The sequence below is a fragment of the Tasmannia lanceolata genome, unplaced genomic scaffold (genome assembly GCF_043159265.1).
Source record: "Tasmannia lanceolata isolate RefF3 unplaced genomic scaffold, GAP_Taslan_0.1 ptg000018l, whole genome shotgun sequence".
Lineage (NCBI taxonomy): Eukaryota > Viridiplantae > Streptophyta > Magnoliopsida > Canellales > Winteraceae > Tasmannia > Tasmannia lanceolata.
In genome coordinates, this window is record NW_027518695.1 from 12,147,890 (window position 1) to 12,170,613 (window position 22,724).

Consider the following 22,724-nt stretch of genomic DNA (forward strand, 5'->3'; position numbering starts at 1 on the left):
ATCTCTCTCTGTCCAATCATTGGTGTTCTTCCCAGGAGAAATTAACTAGGAAGATCATAGTAATTTAATTTAAAATGGGTAGCTGCCAGTTAAAATGTTGAGAGAAACAGAAGTTTTATGTTCTTGGTAATTAAAGTCACGGGATTTTTTGAGAAAGGAAAACAGAAAGATCTTATAGGAACTGAAATGTGGGCAGTCACAACCCTATTAGAGAGAGAGAGAGAGAGAGAGAGAGAGAGATACAAAACAGCATTGCAATTTTGATTTTTTTGATTCATGGCTTTTCTCTCTAGACCCAGTAATAAGATTTTGGAACTAGAAAGATGAAATTGTTGAAGCATAAATGATTAAATAACACCAACTCTAATGGCTTAAGCTTTTGGAGTAACCGGTTGTTTCATAGGTATCACAGCAATTGCCTCATGACAAGTCAACTCAACTCAACTAAGCCTTTGTCCCAAACTAGTCAGGGTCGGCAAATGAATCCTTTAGAAAATTTTCATGAAAAAGGTTAAAGGGTCTACCCAACTCAAATTAACTAAGTCTAATCCTAGCACTAGTTGGGTTCATCTACATGGATCATTTTCTTCCATTCTCTCCTATCTAAGGTCATGTTCTATGTTATGTTCATAGTCCTGAAGTCTTTCCTCACTGTTTCTACTCAAATTGTTTTCGGTCTACCCCTACCTCTTTTTATTGACTCACGATAGGTCATAGGTTAAAAACCCACCAACCCCAAAAAGAGGGGCCACACATAAGGGGGAGTGTTGAAGTATAAATGATAAAACAACACCAACTCTAACATCTTAAGCTTTTGGAGTAATTGGTTGTTTTGCAGCGATCTCAATAAATTTGTGAGAGAAAAGAGAGTATAGGAAATTGATGTTTTCTTGATGTGATCATACTCAAGGATTCTTGACTTAATAAAAAATAAGTGTCACGCCTCGACCCCATTGTGTAAATATTTCATGGTTCTAGGTCTTCTACCTGCTCTGATTTTGTTTTCCATCAGCATTACCGTGCTCGAACCACCCTACACGGACATGCCCCTTGGAGATGCTGAAATCACTTCTAAACAGTGAGAGGGAGAAACAACATATATAGCTCAACAATCTTCTCTCCCTTTCCGATGTAGGATCTTACAATCCACCCCCCTTGGGGCCCAGCATCCTCGCTAGCACACTGTACTGTGGGAGGTCCGGTTCTAATACTCTACTCTCACGCCTCAACCCAACCGTGTAAATATTGTCTGATTCTGAGTTTTCTACCCGCCCCGGTTTTGTTTTCCCGCCCCAGGGAGAGGGAGAACCCATATATATAGCCCATCAATCTTCTCTCACTTTCCGATGTGGGATCTTACAAAAAGATTCCGCAGTTGAAAAAAAATGGATGAATCTCAAACGAAATGATCAATGTAAAAGTAGTTCCCTTCCAAGTTTTTGGTATGTATGTATGAGCTTTTGAGCTAGAAAAAACTAAAAAGCTATTACTAATTGAAAATAACTGAAATCTCAATACAGTTAATAAGTAAAGAAAGAGGATATGAAACAACAAATAACTCCAAAAGCTTAAGCTGTTATACTTAATCATTTATACTTCAACACTCCTCGTTACGTTAGGTGACACATGTGGCTCCTCTTTTGGATTAATTAGCAGTGGACACGGACTTTTAATATCAAGGAGTAGTTGGGTTTTGAACTCAGGACATGCCGTGAGGCAATAGCTCTCGATCATACCATGTGAAACAACCAATCACTCCAAAAAGCTTAAGCTGTTAGAGTTGGTGTTATTTAATCATTTACACATACTTCAACGGAAGAAGACTTTTTTCTTGGAATATTCATAGGTTTTATCAGCAAGAATAAAAGATGTTAGCATGGGTGAAATCTCAGTCCAGTTAGTGAGAGGAAAAACAGAAGAATTTTATTTTCTTGGTATTAAGATGTTTTCTACCATTAAAAGATAGAAATCTCTAATCACCGACACGAGGAGAAAAGATAAGTGACGTTCTAAACACATTTTTGCAGGCTTATATTTGTTTCGTGATTGGATGGTTTTGTCTTAATACATACAATATAAGATGTATTGGGTTAAATAAATAGAAGGGTCGGCTGCTAGTCGTTTTCATACGAAGGTGGTGGTTACTAATATAAAATCAGAAGGAAAAATGACATTTTTTTAGTTTTTTAAACGTTTCCATCACGAGAGAGAGAGAGAGAGAGAGAGAGAGAGAGCCCCTCCTCCAAGTCAGTGGCACACGTGTGCCATCAACAGTGAAAAAAATTCCCCACACCAATCCCCACCAAGAGGAATGAGCACACAATCACTACGTTACAGTGGAACAAATTCATAAAGAAAAGACAAACAAAGAAGAAAGAAGAAGAACAGTAAATGGGTTTTTACTCCAAGTTGAGTATTATTAATCACAACAAAAGCTAAAAACAAGTTTTAGTGCTTTTTAATTCAGGGATTCATGAAATATGAGAGAGAGAGAGAGAGAGAGAGAGAGAGAGAGAGACAGAGAGAGAGAGAGAGAGAGGGAGGGGATGGAGACGGAGAAAAGACTAAAATGGGTTTCTCTCCAAATTGAATTTTATTAATCATAACAGAAAATAAACAAGTTTTAGTCCTTTTTAATTCATGAAATAATGAAATTATAGAGAGAGAAATTGCATATTAAGTACAAGATTAATAGGTTTTTTTTCTCTAATCTCTCATCTTTCAAAAAGAGTAGAAAGAGAGAGTGGAAGAAGAAGAAAAAAAATACAAGGGTGCGATCATATCAGCACAAATGCAATTCCATCATAACTCCATCATAACTCCACCAGAACTCCGAAGTTAAGCATGGTTGGGCAAGAGTAGTAAGTGACCTCCGGGGCGAAGACCTTTGCACCCATTTCTCTTTTTATACCCTCTCTCTTTTGCCATTCAAAAACAAGAAAAAGAAGAAAATACAAACCTAACTTGGTTGTATTAATGGGTGGTGATGGAGAATCTCCATAGATAATATATATCATATCCTTTTCTTCTAAAAAAACAAGAGAATAATTAATAGAGATGCTATACTGAGGTAGAAGAAGAAGGGAGACCAGTCGACGAGGCCGGCGCTGAGGTGGGCCCGGCGGCAGCGTCACCACCACCGGCAGACGAAGAAGAGGGTCCCACACTATCTCCATCCGCACGTGTGACACTAGAAGGATTAGGATTTGAAGAAGATCCCACACGCTTTCGTTTCTTCTTCTCATAAGGAATTCCCCTAGCTTTGGCCTGACCTTCCCTAACTTCCCTAAGATAAAACCTCACCGCACGTGCGGCAAACGGGTTCGACTCGGGCTTACCATCGTTCTCTTCATAAGCAGCTCTCAGCCGTCCGATCAACGCGTCGAGGGATCCCCACGCTTGCTTGAGAGGGCATGGGCAAGGAGAAGGAGGGTTTGGGTGGCCAAAAAATGGGCAGTTTGAGAGGTGCACTTTTGTTTTGCCGAACTGGTCTAGGTACTTCAAGAACTCAATCACGTGGGCCCCACTGCACCGGGGTAGACTCAGTGGTGGTTTGTGGTTTTTTAGGTATTGTAAGAAGGAGTTCCAGTCTCTACGTTTTTGTGACTCGTACCGACTCGGTGGGACTGACGGTGATGACTCGGCAGGGTTGGCTGCTGACGTGGCAGGGTTTGTGGTGGTGGGTCTCTCTGCCGGTGGTGGTGGTTCTGATGGTTCCCCGGCGGGTGAGGAATCCATTACGAGGGGGGTGGAAGAGGAAGATTGGGGGGGGGGGGGGGGTGGTCCTTTTTTTTTCTTTTCTTTTTTGTTTTGAAGGTGAAGAGGGAGGGAGGAGGGTTTTTTGGGTGTCTTAGGGATATTTCATTGATGAAGGAGAGAGGAATTTTTTTTGGGTTTTTGATGCTTTTTGTTTGTTTTTCTTTTTCTCATGTGGGTTTTTTTCCCTACCTGGTTATGTTGTTTGGTTTTTTATCAGATGGAGAGGGTTTAGGGGGGGAAGAGAGGGAGGAGGGAAAATGAGGGAGATGGGACGTAAAAAAGGATGTGTGGATGAAAGGGTGAATGAATTCACCAATTCACGTGGGTGTGGCCCCGCTCGTGGTGCCTTTCTTTCCCTATTTTACATTTTTCTTTGGTTATTTTAGGAGAAACATGTAAGTTCCCAAACAATTAGGTGGACTATCAAGTCCCTTTGTTTTTTAAGAAACTACAAACCCATAGTTATGAGTGTAACAAGATTAAAATGTTCTTTTACTGAAAAAAATCCTACATAACTGCCTTTTAAAAAAATAAAAATAATATTAATAAAAAAAAATCCTACATAATTAATCCAAATCCGAACTTAAATGGATGGGATCTAGACATATTACCAGCTAGGATCTATGGATCGATACATTTTGGATTCTTATCATAGAATCCAAAATTATTTCCGGTCCGAGCCGTAAAACTAACGAAACCCTGTAGGACGTCCTAAATCCGATTTATTATATTGTTTTATGAATGCGCACACCCTCCAATTTTTATGACTTTAAGAATTATTTTAGGGATATTTTAGTGAAAATAATCTCTATGCATTTTTTTTCGAATGATTCCTGTTTTAGTATTTTGTTATTCATGTCTCTCAATTCTCGAGTCACCCCCTTCTCTTCATTCTCTAACCATTGACCCTAAATTCCTAATCCTCTATGCCGCTCGATCGGACTTGTGCTCATCTGCAGGTTTGTGTATGATGTAAATACGACCTACTAGGGCACTCTGATGGACAGCCAAGTTTGAAAAGGATTGTGATAGAGACGCGGGAAGTAGAATCCGGAGAACGTTCCGAATCCGATTTGGTCGATAAGGGATTTGAATGGATCATGACTAAGATATAGGTGGATCCCATCTGAAGTGGATCAGTTGTCACCTCTAGACTTAAAGTCATCTCTCTCTCTCTCTCCCTCTTCTCTCTCTCTCCTCTCACTTAGGCTATCTCTGTCTTGTGGTCTCTAAATATTTCTCTTTCTCTTTTTATCTTGATTGATAATCAGCATCCCTGGACTGCTTTCGAATATTAATGATTTATTTTCAAACTGGCCAGAAGTATAGTTTCCCTCTTTCTATAATTTTCTTCTTAGTTTTCATTTGTTGGAATGGATACCCCCTATCAAAGGAGACACCAACTATTCTTGAAGGATATATAATTATATGTATATACTACTCTAGAAGGAGGCACCTATTATCCCAGAAGGAGACATCCACTATCCCAACAGAAGAGACCCTCTACCTTAGGAGATATTTACTACCATAGAAGGAGACCCGCTATCCTTGAAGGAGATGCCAACTACAATAAGAGACACCCACTACTCTAGAAGGAAACACAGACTATTCTCCAATCATTTTGTATTGTAATCCCACCATTATTTTGAGTTTTCGTTCGATCAGTGAAACCATAGTATCCTTAAACTATTCATCAAATACCCTGAAGGATATTGACACCACTTTGGGAGAACACATAGGATACCATAAATTAGTGCTCAATCATTTTGGGTTGTCATCAACTCAGTGAAAGTATAGTACCCTTAAACAATTCATCAAATATTATGAAAGTGCACAAATACTACCTTAGTAGAACAACTGCATGTCAAGCCCTATGGCTTTGGAGTATCTTATGGGATTTGAATGATAAACAAGAAGAAGCCACGATGATGTTTTGCGATAGCAAGTCTACCATTGCGATGGATACATATGATTCCTTAAAAATAGTCGATTGTTGTCTAGTGGTCCTCAGTTATCCTTGATTTTTAAGAAATTTTTCGATGAAGAAGAAAAAAATAAAAAGAATAATAAAAAACAATCCTAAAAATCCAAGAAGAATAAGGAGAAGACACCACCCCCCTCCTCCCCACCACCCACACACACACACACACACACAAATCGGGGTTTTTATTTTTTTTATCTTCTTGATCTTTTCTAAATTTTATCTGTGTTTTATGTCATTTATTTTATATTTCTTTCTTCATCTTGCCCCCTATTGAACTCACTTGGGTTTTTTATTTTATTTTTCTTCTCTTCCTTCTTCTTTCCTTCTTTTCTTCATTTTCGGTTTTCTGTAATATTTTTTGTTTCTTCCTATTCTACTGTGTTTTTCTTCTTCTCCTTCTCCTTCTTGTTATTTCTTAAAAAAGAGGACAACAATAGAAATAAAAATAAGGAAAAGGAGTGATTGAAATAAGGAGTACGGATAGCAATTTCAATAATGAAAAGGTAGACTTAAAAAAATGTGGCATCTAATAGTGGCCCAAGGCCTTTTTATCTTAGATGATTAAAAAACCAAATAAAAACAAAATTACTAGTCAAAATGAAAGCCCAACTAAGAAGAAGAGTAGCGTAAGGGGGATGTTGATTACATCGTACTGCTCATGCAAAAGTATAATATTTTATGGGAGTTACTAGGGCCATTGCAGAATGCATTTCTCAGAACTGCTGTTGCATGAGAGAGCAGCCACCGCGGATGAATTAAATGAATAAACCAAAATCTGAGCATATGTGGCTGCTCTCTCATGCAACAGCCGTTCCGAGAAATGCCTTCTGCGATGGTCCCTAGCAATTCCCATATTTAATATAGTTAGTGAATCCAATGCTTAGGCACAAAAAATACGTCATTTTTCGCACACTATTTTCTTTTTAAACATGGGACAACATAGCCAATTATGTCCCTACCACTATTGATTCCTTCAATAATTTAGGCCCTGTTTGTTTGTTTAAGATTATGACAACCGATTGTGAGTGCCAAACCGATTATTAGATTCAAAATTACATTTAAATTTGAGTCCAATTATTAGTTTAGTACTCACAATCGGTTGTCATAATCTTAAACAAACAGGGTCTTAAAATTGTGACAACCGATTGAGAGTGCTAAACCGATTATTGGACTCAAATTTGAACGTAATTTTGAGTCCAATAATAGGTTTGGCTCTCACAAAGTCACAATCGGTTGTAATAATCTTAAACAAACAATACATTTTAGATTTTGATTATTGGACTCAAAATTAAAATTATTTGTTGAGTGCAATAATTGGTTTTGGACTCACAGTTAGTTGTCATAATCATAAATGAACAGGGCCTTAGGCTTTACTTGTTTTGGATTTTGACAACCGACAGTGAGTTCAATAGTCAGTTCGTGGGTTAATCAGTTCTTAAAATCCAAAATAACAAACAAGGCCCATAACCTGTCAAGAAAAAAAAGTAGCCATGTTTCCAAAATTTAGATAAAAAAAAGGAAGTGATATATTCGCCCCCTTTTCTTACTCAAGACAGCTTGTCTAAGTGTATTTATGATTACTCTTTTACACTGGAGGGGGCTGTAGTAAGAAATAGGGGCGAATATATCACTTCCTAGAAAAAAAATTATATATTGCACCCGTAGTTTGATTAAATAAACTCTCCCAGTTAATTAATATTTTTGAATGCCCCCTAGTTAGTTAATTAATTTATTATGACATTTTTATGATAATATTCTATTTGGGTGTGTGGTTGGGCCTTTGTGCAACCAACGGCCACGCTAGGATTGAAGCCTAGATCGAGACATCATGCACCGCCCTGATCGAATTAGATGTGACCGGATATTGAGGTTATACATCAACCCCAACAAACCCAGCACCTATATATGAAGAGTTCACAAGGCGTTATTCAGGTCATAGGTTTCTATCGCACAAAAAAAAATTATTATGATAAATTAAAATATAAAACAATGAATCGGAGTATATCAATACGTCGGCGTATAAACCCATCACTACTACCATCAATCTCGGCCATCTAATGGTTAAACTATAGTCTTAGATCTCTACATCTCAAAACAATCCAACCATTCAAAAGTAAGTTATATATGTGGTGGCCTCTTCACCAGGATTCATCTTGATCAGAAGAGAGATAAGACTGTAGAATTATCGGGCTAACTACGTCGGTCTATACGCCGGTGTTTTCGTATATTATGAATTTGTTAATATTATCATTCTTCATATATTAAAACTTAGAATAAAGATTATTAGCATTAGAAAATAGTTACTTGGGACAAATGCAGAATGGGCAGAAACCTTATGATGTTTGTATAAGTGTAAAATTGGTGGTGTTAAAAAAAACATTTGATGTTGAAAAAATCTAGTAGAAATGCAGCACATATTGTTTACTTTGTTTATCACTGTCACCCCCCTTTCATTTTGGTGCTTCCACTCCCTTTTCCAGCATTTCTGCTCCTTTTGTTGGACTTTTCTTTAATATATAGCAACATTTCTATTTTGTCTTTTCTTGAAAACTTCATTTTCTAGAGAAGACAGAAAAGGGAAGGAAATGTCTGAAAATGTGGAATAGGGTTTGTTGAATGGCCAAATGTACAAGTTTGAGAATCACTTGCTCAATGATACAAATTGTTTATTTCCTAAGCCTTGCTAATTACTACATACGGATGTGCCGTGAAGGAAAATCCACCCCAATCTGCACAATTCTGACCTTTCTTGATGAATACAGACAGTTGATTTTTTTATTTTCTCAGGGTCCATTTAGTAGACACAAATTCAAGGGTTAGAATCATCCAATGGGGGTACATTTTGCTCTATGACCCATTCATAGCAAGGCCTTGGGAATAAATGATTTGGATCGCGGAGCAAGTGGGTCCCACTTGTACTTCTGGCCACTAATATTTTTTAGAAAAATATGTGCACCCATCTGTAAGAACCCGTGGGAATATCAATTTCCTAACGTTAATTTGTCCGCCACACATCAGTAATTTAGATGTAACCGGTAGTTAATATTTGAAAATAAAATAAAATTATGAATATCGAACAAGTTTCGAGTTACTTGAGTAGTTTAATACTAGCGGTGACAATAAGGGCATGTTTGGCAACCATGATCTTTTTTTTTCATGATAAATTAGTTTCTCTGGTGGTGAAAGCGGGGTAGGGTGGGTCGGACGAGAGATTTGAAAGGGCAAGGGTAAGAAGTGGCTAAAAAAAAGAAAAAAATCAATCATATTTTGAGTTGAGTTTTTTGTTTCCTTATTTTTTAGGCTTTTCTGACCCTCTTCTCACTCGGTCCCTCTTGTGTCTATCCCTCTCCCATGCTCCCTCACCAATCACCATTGGGTAAGCTAATATTCCAGAAAAAAAAAAAATCATGGTGGCCAAACATGGCCAATAGTAGCATTTCTCTCAGTATCCTATTAAGAATGTAAGATTTCCTTAAATAAGACACCATGAATAGGGTTGTGAATTAGCCACTACATCACCATGATCTTAAGCGTTCGATCATTGAATCACTATGAGGATCTAACAAATCCATAAGCACTTGATCGATGACCTACAAATGGATGATTCAAACCTATGTTACAGTGACTGTTTCGCTCAGTGCCATGGATTCCAAAGACTCTTTCCATGCTAATAAGGGTGATACACTCTTCATCCTCGTTACTAACATATCTCACAGGCCATTTGATCTATCTAACTATTATACAACTGAATGTGGTGATTGAATCGGTTTTGAAGACCCTCTCTCTCTCTCTCTCTCTCTCTCTCTCTCTCTCTCTCTCTCTCTCTGGCTATAACCATAGAATTTTCTCCATCTTTTTATTGCTCTCAAGGGGTCGATTATTAGGTGGGAGCCTGCCTAGGCCCGGGACTAGGTGAGACTTAAGCATGATATATGGGACAGGTTTAAATAGATTAGCCTAATGTTTCAGAGTAAAAGCTGCCATATATATAATTTATAAGCGTGGTGGAATCAATGTTACTGTTTTAAGTGGGGTCCTACTTAGATGTGAGACTAGGTGGGGCCTATCCTGGCAGGGGTTTGATTTTCATTCTGGCAGGCCCTTGTACTATCCTACCTAACCTATATGCTGACTATAACGTACATGAGAGAGTGGGCTTCTTGTGGGACCAATTTCTACATGCCACTTATTGGCCCAAATGATTGTGCAGTCAATAGGCCTTGAATGGGCCGATCCTCACAAACCTTCTCTGGGCTGAAACCCATGGCCTCCGAAAGGATGAAGAGAGGAGATGCACCAGGCTTACTACAAACTGGGCTTGTGCCATAAGTGTGCAAATCTAACACGGGCTTTACCATGGTGCTGTCTAAATCAAGCGATTACATGTGGGTCCTATGGTCTCAAGGCAAAATGACTTAATTAATAGAGAGAAAACAGTGGTGTCACTATAGAATTTCGTCACCTAATGAGGAGTTAGGGCCTAGGCCTAAGTTTACTTATCAAAATATTTCATTTTTAAACAGGACCTATCAGGCCCAGTACATATTTCAGTGGGCCGTTTTGATATAGGGCAAAACAATTTCCTTGAAAAATGAGTTTTCCATGAAATTTATTTTCTAGGATACAAAATCTTAATCTTGCTTGACCCTGATTTTTTTCTTAAACGTGGGAATTTTATTTTCCACAAAAAAGTTTCACCTTATAAACAAAAGACCCTAAGCATGATAAAAATAGGCTACTGATATTGACACTGCCATGTTTTAATAACTGCACAAACCCAGCTTGTCTTTTCTATTGTAATTGGCTTGGGGACCTTTTTGGGAACGGTAATAGATTAGCCTTGGACAAGTATTTAAAACAAAAAAGACAAAACGAGTCGGTGCAATTAGTAAAGCATGGTAGTGCCAATATCAGTAGCGTAAAATTCTTTGGCCTTTGACTGCTTGGACTACGATGGAACCCGGCCTATTAACAAACCCTACTTACGAAGTTACAATTATCACACCGAATATTTGGTGTATATCCTACTGCCGTTCCCAAAAACCTAAAAAAAAAGATCTCTCTCTCTCTCTCTCTCTCTCTCTCTCAACTTGAAGATGCCCAAGTCTAAGCGCAACAAAGCGGGTGAGTCCCTCTTTTCTTGTTTAGGGTTTTCAGAGGACAAAATATTTGCAAGTATTTCTTTCTCAGTAATTCATCTCTTCAAACTAGGTGAAACCCCCTTTCTTACTGAAAATTTGGATGCCTCGGTAAAAATTTTGGGGGATGATTATTCAGAATTCTTTCTAATAAATTCTGCCCTGGTTATTTTTTAGCTTGGAATTTGTACAGAGCAAAGGGTTTTTTATTAATCTGTTTAGTTGGCAAAATGTTTTTATTATGCGGCTTGGCTTGTGTTTCTGTTCAAGTAGGATATCATGATAATGAGATGTTAAGTGAAGAATAAATGATTTCTTGTTTTACGATTAGGCGAAGTCTGGGTCGAGTCTTAATTGAGGGGAATTTAGAATCATAGTTAGGTTGAGCACTTTGAGCTCAATTTTGACAGGGAGGTTATTCTTACAAATGTTGAATGGAGAGTCATATGTTCAAATTCTTTGTGTGAGAGGGTCAGCATGCAAACTGGGTTTTAGTAATATATTACATTGACACGAATACCCTTAATGATAGAAAACACGTCCAACACTCCCCCTCAAGCTGGAATGTATATATCATACATTCGTAGCTTGTTAGAACCATCCTTTAAATTAGCAGGCCCTAATGGTTTGGTGAACACATTTGCAAGTTGGTCTGCTGATTGAGTAAACACGGTGCCTATTTTACCTCTTTGAATTCTATGATGAATGAAGTGGCAGTACACTTCAATATGCTTGGTTCGCTCATGGAAGACGGGGTTGGTAGCGATATGAATTGCAGATTTGTTATAACAATACAACTTTGCTGGACTCGAAGATGAAAGACCAATCTCTGATAGGAAGGAGCATAACCAATTCGGTTTTTTACTCGTATAAGACATAGCTCTGTATTCTGCTTCCGCACTGGATTTAGATACAATATCTTGCTTCTTACTTCTCCAAGACATCATATTACTTCCAACAAAGGTACAATATCTAGTCGTGGGCTTCTTGTCTGTTGGAGATCCTGCCCAATCTTTATCAATAAACCCCTCTACTTTCATGACCATTTTTCTTGAAACACAAGCCTTTCCCTGGTGTACCCTTCAAGTACTTGACTATCTGAATCACTGCTGCCCAATGAGATGTACGAGGTGAACTCAACAATTGACTAACCACTCCGACGGCAAATGAGATATCAGGGCGAGTGACTCTCAAATAAATCAACTTCCCAACCAACCTCCTGTATCGACCAGGATCATCCAACAGATCTCCTTGATCTGGAAGGAGTTTTACATTCGGATCCATAGGCATGGAAGCTTGGTTTTATCCGGATAGAACTTGTCTCCTCTAATATATCCAATGTATATTTTCTCTTTGACAAAGAAAGTCCATAACGAGAGTGTGCTACCTCGATTCCAATGAAGTATCTTAGAACACCCAATTCTTTAGTGGAAAATTCTCCCTGGAGGAAAGTCTTTAATCTCTGTTTGCCACCTTAAATTGTAGAATGGAAATAGGAAGTTTGATTTCGATCAGAAATATGAATTTGGGTAAACACATCAATATATGAAGGCGCGAAAAGATAGCCTTTCATAGTATTGCTGATCTTTTGATTGGATCTCAGTTCTGCTGCGTTCGACATTGAACCCACTTCTCTATTATTTCATTTCAGTTTGTTATTACCTATTTTCTTGTATTGATTGCAATATGTGTTTCATTCACCTTTCTTGGAGCTTTTCAATGTTGAACCCACATCTCTATCATCTCATTTCTGTTTGTTATTACTTATTTTCTTGTATTGATTGCAATATGTGTGTTTCACTCTCCTTTCTTGGACTTTGTTATTAAACACTTACTGCAATGTGTTGGACCTAGTTTTGCAATTTCCAAGTTTTAGGGTTGACACTCAACTACATAAGCAATTAGAAATTTGAGTGATGCACGCTACTTCTATGGCAAAGAGGTGTGAAATGATGATGGTGTCAAAGCTATTGAATTGAAGTTCTGGTTATAACTGGAAACTAATTTTGCACCTCTCGCATGTGTCTCTATTCTCATACTGTTCAATTAGGGGAGCACTTACTGATCCCATTTTTTTATGTCTGGAGTTGTTTCCTTATATCGAAGCACTGGCCTGAAAGATTTTAAGAAAAGTGATTCTTTATGACCACTTGCTTTACTCTTTAAATTTGTCAGTAACGATATTATAATTCATGGAATGGATTTCCCAGGTTAGTGAATTAGTTGCTTTATTTTTCTGCATTTTCCCTGTACTTATGATCATCTTCATTTAGAGGTCTATGTGCTTGCATCATTTTTGCTTTGCAGTAGTTCTCATCTAAGTCACAAATATCATTCTCGGGAAATTCTCGGCAAGGGAAAATCTCAGGATATATATATATATATATATATATATATATATATATATATATATATATATATATATATATGAGGAAAGTGTTGGTGAGCTTAAGCTCACCAAACTTATGGTGAGCTTAAGCGCCCCAATCACATGGGTCCCACATTTTCTGTGGTGATCCAAACCATTCATTTGCAAGGCCCTATCATAGATAGGGTGTGTACCAAAAATCAGCTCCATAGGATCATCCTAACCCCTCCATTTGTGGAGGACAAAAATGGGCAGATTTGTGGACAAATAATGTCTGTCCATTTTGACCTCCACAAATGGATGGGTTAGGATGATCCTATGGAGCTGATTTTGGTACACACCCCATCTATGTAAGGGCCTTTCAAATGAATGCTTTGGATCATCCTAACAAAGTAGGCCCCAATGTGATTGGGCGCTTAAGCTCACCATAAGTTTGGTGAGCTTAAGCTCACCAACACTTTCCTCTCTCTCTCTCTCTCTCTATATATATATATATATATATATATATATATGAGGAAAGTGTTTCTAGTCCGGCCGACTAGAGATCATTCTCTAGTCCGCCACCCAAAAACACATGGGTCCCACATATTTGGGTGATGCAAAGCATTCATTTGATGGGCCCTGACATAGAGACGGTGTCCACAAGAAATTAGCTTCATAGGATCATCCCAACCCTATGATTTGTGGAGCTTAAAATGGACGGCTATAAACCGCCACAAATCTGTCCATTTTTTAACTCCACAAATCTAAAAGTTAAGAAGATCCTATGAAGCTGAATTTTTGTGGACATCTTATCTATGATGAGGCCTATCAAATGAATGCTTTAGATCACCACAAAATATGTGGGACCCATGTGTTTTTGGGTGGCGGACTAGAGAATGATCTCTAGTCGGCCGGACTAGAAACACTTTTCTCTCTCTCTCTATATATATGAGAATAGAGTTCCTAAGGTGTCACCTCATATAGCTTATATGAGGTGGCGCTCACAAAACATAAGGGGCCCACATTTTTGGGGTAATCCAAACCACTCATTTGAAAGGCCCTTAGATGGATATGGTGCCTACAAAAAATCAGGTCCATAGGATCATCCTAATCCTTCCATTTATGGAGGTTAAAAATGGGCAGATTTATGGAGGTTTATACCCATCCATTTCAACCTCCACAAATGGAAGGGTTAGGATGATCCTATGAAGTTGATTTTTTGGGCACACCCTATCTATGTGAGGGCCTATCAAATGAATGCTTTGGATCATCCAAACAAAGTGGGACCCTTATGTTTTTAAGCGCCACCTCATATTATAAGCTATCTGAAGTGACACCTTAGGAACTCTATTCTCTCTCTCTCTCTCTCTCTCTTTATATATATATATATATATATATATATATATATATATATATATATATATATATGAGAAAACGGTTCCTACACATATGTGTAGAGAGTTCTCTACACACTAGCTTAAAATACAGTGGGGGCCCACATTGTTTGAATGATCCAAGCCATCCATTTTAAAGGCCCTTACATAGATAGGGTGTCTACAAAAAATCAGATCCATGGGATCATCCCAACCCTACGATTTGTGGAGGTAAAATGGATGTCTTTAAACCTTCACAAATTAGTCCAATTTTTGCCTCCACAGTTCGAATGGTTAGGATGATCCTATGGATCTGATTTTTTGTAGACACCCTATCTATGTGAGGGCCTTAAAAATGAATGGTTTGGATCACCCAAATAATGTGGCCCCCATTGTATTTTAAGCTAGTGTGTAGATAACTTATCTACACATGTGTGTAGGAACCGTTCTCTCTCTCTCTCTCTCTCTCTATATATATATATATATATATATATATATATATATGAGTTAAGTGAAGCTACACATACGTGTAGCTAACTTAGCTACACCGACGGCTTAAACTACAGTGGGCCCACATTGTTTGGGTGATCCGAACCATTCATTTGATAGGCCCTCACATTGATAGGGTGTGCTCAAAAAATCAGCTCTATTGGATCATCCCAACCCTTCAAACTGTGGAGGCAAAAATGGACCGATTTGTGAAGGTTTTTACACATCCATTTTTGCCTCCACAAATTGTAGGGTTGGGATGATCCTATGGAGCTGATTTTTTGGTCACACCCTATCTATGTGAGGGTCCATCAAATGACTGGTTTGCATCACCCAAACAATGTGGGGCCCACTGTATTTTAAGCCGTCGGTGTAGCTAAGTTAGCTACACGTATGTGTAGCTACACTTTTCTCTCTCTCTCTCTCTCTCTCTCTCTCTCTATCTATATATATATATATATATATATATATATATATATATATATATATATATATATATATATATATAGAGGAACCAAACTTATGGTGAGCTAGCTTGCCCAATCACATGGGGCCCACACTTTGGGGAGTGATCCAAACCATTCATTTGCAAGGCCTTATCATAGATAGGGGGTGTTCCAAAAATCAGCTCCATAGGATCATCCTAACCCCTCCATTTGTGGAGGACAAAAATGGGGCAGATTTGTGTCTGTCCATTTTTGTCCTCCACAAATGGAGGGGTTAGGATGATCCTATGGAGCTGATTTTTTGGTACACCCCCCATCTATGTAAGGGACTTTCAAATGAATGGTTTGGATCATCCTAACAAAGTGGGCCCCCATGTGATTGGGCAAGCTAGCTCACCATAAGTTTGGTGAGCTTAAGCTCACCAACAGTTTCCTCATATATATATATATATATATATATATATATATATATATATATATATATATATATATATTTTCGGGTTTATATCGGGGAAAAATGATAAAAATAAAATTATTTAAAAATATTTAAAATTATGTAAATTAGGAAAAGATAAAAAAATATCATAAAAATATAGTATACTTATCGTGATTTTATCATGATATTATTATTATTAAATCAAAATATCTCTAAATATTTTTAAATTCTTGGGATTATTTCGTTTTATCAAAATGTTGCGAGAAAATCACTATATTTTGAAAATCTCAGAGATATTTGTGACATAGGTTCTCATGACATGCCTCATAACATTTTCTTCCTCCATAGCTAGTAGCTGAACATTTCCAGTTAAGATTTTGATCTACTGAATGCAGTGACATTGTCAAAGACAAAGAAGAAGGGAAGGGAACACAAGGAGTCAATAATGAATTCTGTGAGGCAAGCATTAGAAGATTACTGTTCTGTTTATGTTTTCTCTTTCAAGAACATGAGAAATCTGAAATTCAAGGAGTTCAGGGAGCGACTCAAGTCTAGTAGCAGGTATTGGTGAATCTTCACTCCTCTTTGTACTTAGTCAAAAGATCACATCCGTGCACCCATTTTGAGATTATGAATATTGAATCAATTGAAATAATATTATGGCATATTAGTGAAAATTTATCTGATTTGTTACGGATGATGGTTGTTAATGAAAGCCTGTCTTTTAGCTTGCTGGAAGTACGCATCCAATTTCAGATAAAGCAACAGGGTTTTGCCCTGATTGAGTCATGTTGCAGTTAAAAACTAGATCTGTCCCTTTTCTGTTATAGATTTTAAGTTTATCCACTTTTCGCATGAAAAATTGAGGGGCAGCTTATGTAAATCCACATTAAATTCTTTTTAGGTTTTTCCTTGGATCAAACAAAGTCATGCAGATCTCCTTGGGCCGATCTGTTGCCGATGAAGTCAAACCAGGCATCCATAAAGTTTCCAAGGTAGACCTGCTCTCCTATATTTCCAGCAATTATCATCACATTTTCAAGTGCTTATGGGTAGTTTTGTAATTTTCCTCAGCTTCTATGCGGTGATGCGGGGCTTTGTTTTACCAATTTACCAAAAGAGGAGGTCCAAAGGTAGACCTATAAAGTTCTGTTGGAATGTACTTAGGAAGTTTTATTTTGTTATTTATTTATTAAACAGCAGTGTTAGTTATTCAACTTCTGATTGCAACAGTATATTTATCCGATGTTTGAGTGTCATCTCCATGAAATTACCAGTCTTCATAAGAGATAGTGCTCTGTTAACTTCTTGTGATCTAACATTATTGAAACAGTGTTTGAGTCTAATCTTGCTTTGATCTGTTGCATGCTTGTATGTGTTTTACTCTTCTTTAACTTATACTTGTTATAATCCTCCATCGCATAAATCTAAAATGTTAAACAAACACTCTTCTAATCTTATATTCATTGTATCCTATTGGTCTCTCTTTCTTGATGCATATTGGAGACTGAAGTTAGCTACATTAGATTGATGAATGTACTGTTATTTGATTATCTTATGTTTCTTTGAAGTTTATAGTTGCTTAATCTTAAGATTTATTAGTTTTACCCCTAATTTTTTTTTTTTTAGTTTATTAAGTGAATGCCATATTTATTTTATTTCAAATTATGATTAGTAATCAGTTATTTTATATGTAAGTACGTGTACGGGTGTGTCTCAATTTCTAGATTTTTAGAGGTTTCCGTATCGGACACCTTGTATCTGTGCCGACACTCGACACACGAATCTGTGTTGACAAATCAGAGTTCTTAACTAATTATTTTAGTCTATAAGTAATTGAGTCTGTTGATTGCCTCTGGAGATAAGAGTTGGATTAAAGATTGGATGGATGTCAAACAAGCGATTTGGGTTGAAAGAAAGAAAAGAAAAGTGGTGCTATTCTGGCAAGATGGATTTATTAAGGCATCTAGTTCGTAGGGAGAGATAGTTGTTTCGGGGTTTTCCTGTTCTTGTTGGTTGATTTCGGTGGCAGGAGGATAAATGGAAGTGTCCGTATTGTGGAATGTGAACCATGGAGCTATGGATAGGTGTCATGTGCGATATCCACTAGCTCTAATGCTGATGCCATTGAAATCAATGGTATTTCTCTAGTGACCAAAGAGCCTGTCATGGATAGAGATGATGTTTTGAATAGGAAGACTGTTCACTTTGAGAGTTGTAGGGGGCAAGTGGATTCTTCTGCTATCAAGGACTTTTGGTACAAACCTAATAAGGTGGGTACACCCTTGAGTTTGGGGGGATATTTTCTCTTTGAGGTGGGGTGCTCCTCATTCATTTTTTAAAGATTATAGAGGAAATTTTGAGATGGCCATTGGAAGGTACTAGGGTAGCGCATAAAGAGTTAGTGAAGAGATGTTGTTAGTTTTGGCTGGGGATATAGTGTGTCATCCAAAGGATGTTTGCATTTAATTACTTGGTGGTTCAAGTGTTGGCTGGGGTTTCTAGAACAAATTTGACGAGGTGGGTTCTCCGTACAGATGCGTGTGGCCCTTAAGGCCGTTGGGGGATTATTTAATGCTCCAAATGCCATCAAATTTTGAAATGTTTGAATTTCAAATTTCTAAGAACTGCCTGTCCTTCACACTTAAAACGGTCAAGAGACAATTAATTATTACCCTTTGTGGCGAGCCCACAAGTTTTGCCATGGTAGCCGTTCTTGTGCAGAAATTTGCTGAAACATTGCGATGGTAGTGAATCAGCCGCTATCAACAGTAGTGAGCTCATTTTGTGGTAGTATAGTGAGGACAAAAGAGGGCATAAAGGGAATCAAGAGTAGAATCCATTATACTTTAATTGTGTTTTTGTCATTTAGATTAAACATTAGAGAACGACAGAAAGCGGAAGGTGAATGATTAAGCATTACAAAACGACAGAAGCAGGAGGCAGTTCCAATGTCGACACTCATATATAATATATAAATACAGTCCACTATTCAAATGTGGTGTGGTGGTTTTCCATATGGAAACCACCTCTCCGGTTTCCATATGCGAATCCACCACGCTAAATTATTAAGCACGAAAGTGGCTAGAATTCCCCTATAATTATATCTATGAATATTGTTGGATATGAATTTGTTTCTTTCTTTCTTCCATCGATTTAATTTGTGTTCCTTTTCATTTCCTTCCGCAGGTTGTTTGAAGAATATGAAGAACATGACTTTGCTAGGACAGGAAGCATTGCTACAGAAACGGTTTGAGAAAATTTTATGGTTTTCCTCGAGTTTGCTTTTGTAGGATGGTTGAGACTGGAACACCATTAGTAAATTAGGCAAATTCTTTCTTAATTAGAATTAGAATTGCAATTATGATTCTAATTAGTTATTTAAACGAAGCAACCATTCCATAAAAAACAGACGTAAATGATTGAAATATGTATTGTAGCAAAATTGATAAAACAATTTATAAGAATGATCTTACATATCATCTTTCAAAAGAAAAAAAATTGCTTTAACTTGAAGTTTAGTTGCTCTTCTAGGGGCCATTGGCCATCTTGCTCCCATTGCTCATCTATTTCTTATTCGCTTTTTTAGAAAGATCTTTCTTATCTTCCCAAAAAGGGAAAGAAAAAGAGAAGAAAATCAAAAGGCTGCATGCGTTTAACACTAATTTCAGTGTATGTCTCTTGCATATTCTTCTGTAATTATTAACATACCAAACTGTATTTTAACTTTGTCACAAGTTCATGACATGGCTAAATAGTTTCACACAATTTCTACGGCAAGTTGATGGTGTAAATCATTGATTGGTTCAGGTGGAGCTGCAAGAAGGCCCTTTAGAACAGTTCACACATGAAATGGAGCCCTTCCTGCGCAAGCAGGGAATGCCTGTTCGCTTGAACAAAGGTCCATAGTTTTTTTTTTCGAATGGTAACAAAGGTCCATAGTTACTGCCATTTTTTTTTTTCATTTTAGCTGCAGAGTGCTGAGTTTCTTATATTTTAGGATTTGTTTCATGACAACCAGGGGTGGTGGAGCTAGTTTCCGACTTTGTTGTGTGTGAAGAAGGAAAGCCTATATCACCTGAATCATCCCGCATACTGGTTTGTCTTACAGTCAGAGCACTTCTTTTTTTGAAATGGATTTTTTTTTTTTTTGAAATGGAGTCAGAGCACTTCTCTTTTCCATTTTTGTGACAGAATTGGTTGTATTCATACCATGGGCGAGCTATGTAACCCTTCACGTGACATTTTTACCCTCGTTGAAGCGTTCAACTATCTTTTAAAACAAAAGCTTACTTTTCTTGGTTTGTTGTTTATAAACATTTCTTATGAGCATCCTCATACTTGGATGTTCAACTCCGTTTTGTTTGGGTTCGTTATTTTTGACCAACTTTAATTGACAAGAGAAAGGGAATTATTGGACAGACACCTTTGTTATGAGCATTCTTTTACAAGATTTCCTGGGCTGTTTTTCAGCAAATAATTTCTCCTAAATATTGCAATGTGACCTATGTAACACAAAAGCTTCGTAGTGTGTCATACTGTGTCCAGCACTTTTAATTTTAGATGCCACATTCCGTGTTTTATCAATGCCATACCTTGGTAACACATGCAATGAGACTTCTATAAGTGAATACAAGATTCAATGAGGGAGTTTATTATCTCCCGATGACTTGGAGGATTACATCACTTATGAAGGGAAGGTGAAAGCCGCCATGTAACTAACCCTGGTTGGCTAAATTTGCGGCTACTTCACTGTTGATCATCTGCATGAAATGGTTTTCATGAAAGTCAGCATGCTAACATTTTGTCTGTGGGTACATATCATGGGAAAGGTTTAGGTTGAACTGAAATGTGACATCTTTCTTTTTTTTCGCTTTTGCAGCGTTTACTCGGGGTGAAAATGGCTACCTTTTGCATCTTCCTCATCTGCCGGTGGAGCCCCGAGGACTTTGAAGTCTATAGAGAAAACCCAGATCAGTCAGATGTCGAATCCTCATAAGACTCCATATGCATGCATTTGGAATCTGAGTGGTGATGATGATGTTGTGTAGTAGCAGTAGTAGTATTTAGTAGTAGGTTTGTTGTTAGGCTGGCTGGAATTTTGATCTCCCTTGCCAATTTGAAGAGAAAACAACAGTATGTTTGCCTATGCCTTGGGCTTTGCTTGTAATCTGATGATTTAAATTACATATATAATGTCTCCTTTTGTCGTGAAAGGTAATTTCTTAATATTCCAGATGATAATTTCTTAGCAGGTCAGTATACTAAGGCCATAGTTGGCAACCATGAATACTTTTCTTCATGGAATATTAGTTTACCAAGTTGTAAGAGAGTAGGGAATAGAGTTTTTCTTTTCCCTGTTTTCCCGTCACTTTGCACCATCTCCTACTCTTGCTCTCTCACTTCTGTACCTCTCTCACCCTTCTTGCCTCCCTCCCACCCCAAGGAATATTTGTTTACCAAGTTGTGAGAGAAGGGTAGGCAGGGAGAGGAGAAGAATTAGGAGGACAAGAGTGAGGACATGGTGCAAAGTGGCTGAGGTATAAATGATCAAATAACACCAACTGTAAGAGCTTTTACTTTTGGAGTAATTGGTTTGTTTCACACAAATAGAGCAAGCAAACAAGCATTAAGTGTATAAATTTTGGAGAATGCTTTGATAGACCATGGCCTCAATCATCGCCATAAATCGTATGGTTTTCGCCTGCAATCTTCCCCTCTTACCCAATCCCAAACTCAACACCCACTATAACCCAGCCCACATCAGACCCCCAAAGAAACCTAATATCCATCTATAATGCCTCATACCAAAACAAAATTAGGGTTTCTTGTAGTCATCGTTGGAGAGAGAGAGAGAGAGAGAGAGAGAGAGAGAGAGAGAGAGAGAGAGAGAGAGAGAGAGCAATGAAGTCATTCGGAGATCTCAATCGTTGAATAATGAATATGAGGAACTCTCAACTAAAATGGTATTTAAAAGTTCCTCCAAAAATGTCATCACGACTTATTTGGGGCTCTTGAAATCCAAGTGGGGTCTTCAAAATCCCCTTCTAGTGATCCCCTTCGTGTTAGAAGTCAAGGACTTTCGAGTTTTTTAGACTCCATTGAAGATCATACCAAAAGAGGTTGGAACTAAGTGAAGATCAAAGTATGATTAACATACATTTTTATTATATTTTCTTTATAAAAGCAAGAATTTATGTTGCTGTTGTTACTGGATTTAAAAGATTAGAAGGCTTACTTTTGTTCCTTAATCATTGTGGTGCGAAGGTGATCAATTGAAATGAACTACATCTAATTATACAAGTTCATTATATTTCATTAGGAACAAGAAAAACAACCATGATTTCTTTGGGGATATGAAATATTCGCCCCTTTTTCATACTTGAGGCTGCCTCCTCTAGTGTAAATGAGTAGTCATAAATACCCTAGAAGGGGCTGTCCCAAGTAAGAAAAAGTGGGCGTATGGATCACTTTCCATTCTTTGGCATTGCTTCTCCAATATACAATACAAGTAGACAACATACATTGTGAATTGTGGTGGTGAAATTCCAAAAAATAAAATTAGATGTTATGTGTGGATAGGCCCTAAGGGCAATTGATTATCAAATGATCCTAGCTTTTCAATCTATTATTAACGGTTGATATTCATTTCAATGCCCTCTCTTTGGATTTGGGGCCTCTTGAAATATCTAGGTCATGGATCATCTAAAAGGATGGTCCCATTTGCCAAACATGTGGACTTATCTCTC

At 37.6% G+C, this 22,724-nt stretch overlaps 1 protein-coding gene and 1 pseudogene across 1 annotated transcript; one reads left to right on the top strand and one right to left on the bottom strand.

The window, feature by feature from the left end:
• Positions 1–2,896: 2,896 nt before the first annotated feature.
• LOC143849892 (protein LIGHT-DEPENDENT SHORT HYPOCOTYLS 5 pseudogene) lies at positions 2,897–3,998 on the bottom strand (annotated as a pseudogene).
• Positions 3,999–10,748: 6,750 nt separating this feature from the next.
• Positions 10,749–21,191, top strand: LOC143851444 (uncharacterized). The gene is made up of 8 exons (XM_077360884.1): positions 10,749–10,867; positions 16,371–16,536; positions 16,880–16,970; positions 17,050–17,108; positions 19,165–19,225; positions 19,786–19,876; positions 19,997–20,073; positions 20,858–21,191. Exons 1-8 carry the CDS (start codon positions 10,840–10,842, stop codon positions 20,972–20,974), a joined length of 690 nt encoding a protein of 229 aa, XP_077216999.1. The 5' UTR covers positions 10,749–10,839; the 3' UTR covers positions 20,975–21,191.
• Positions 21,192–22,724: the final 1,533 nt, after the last annotated feature.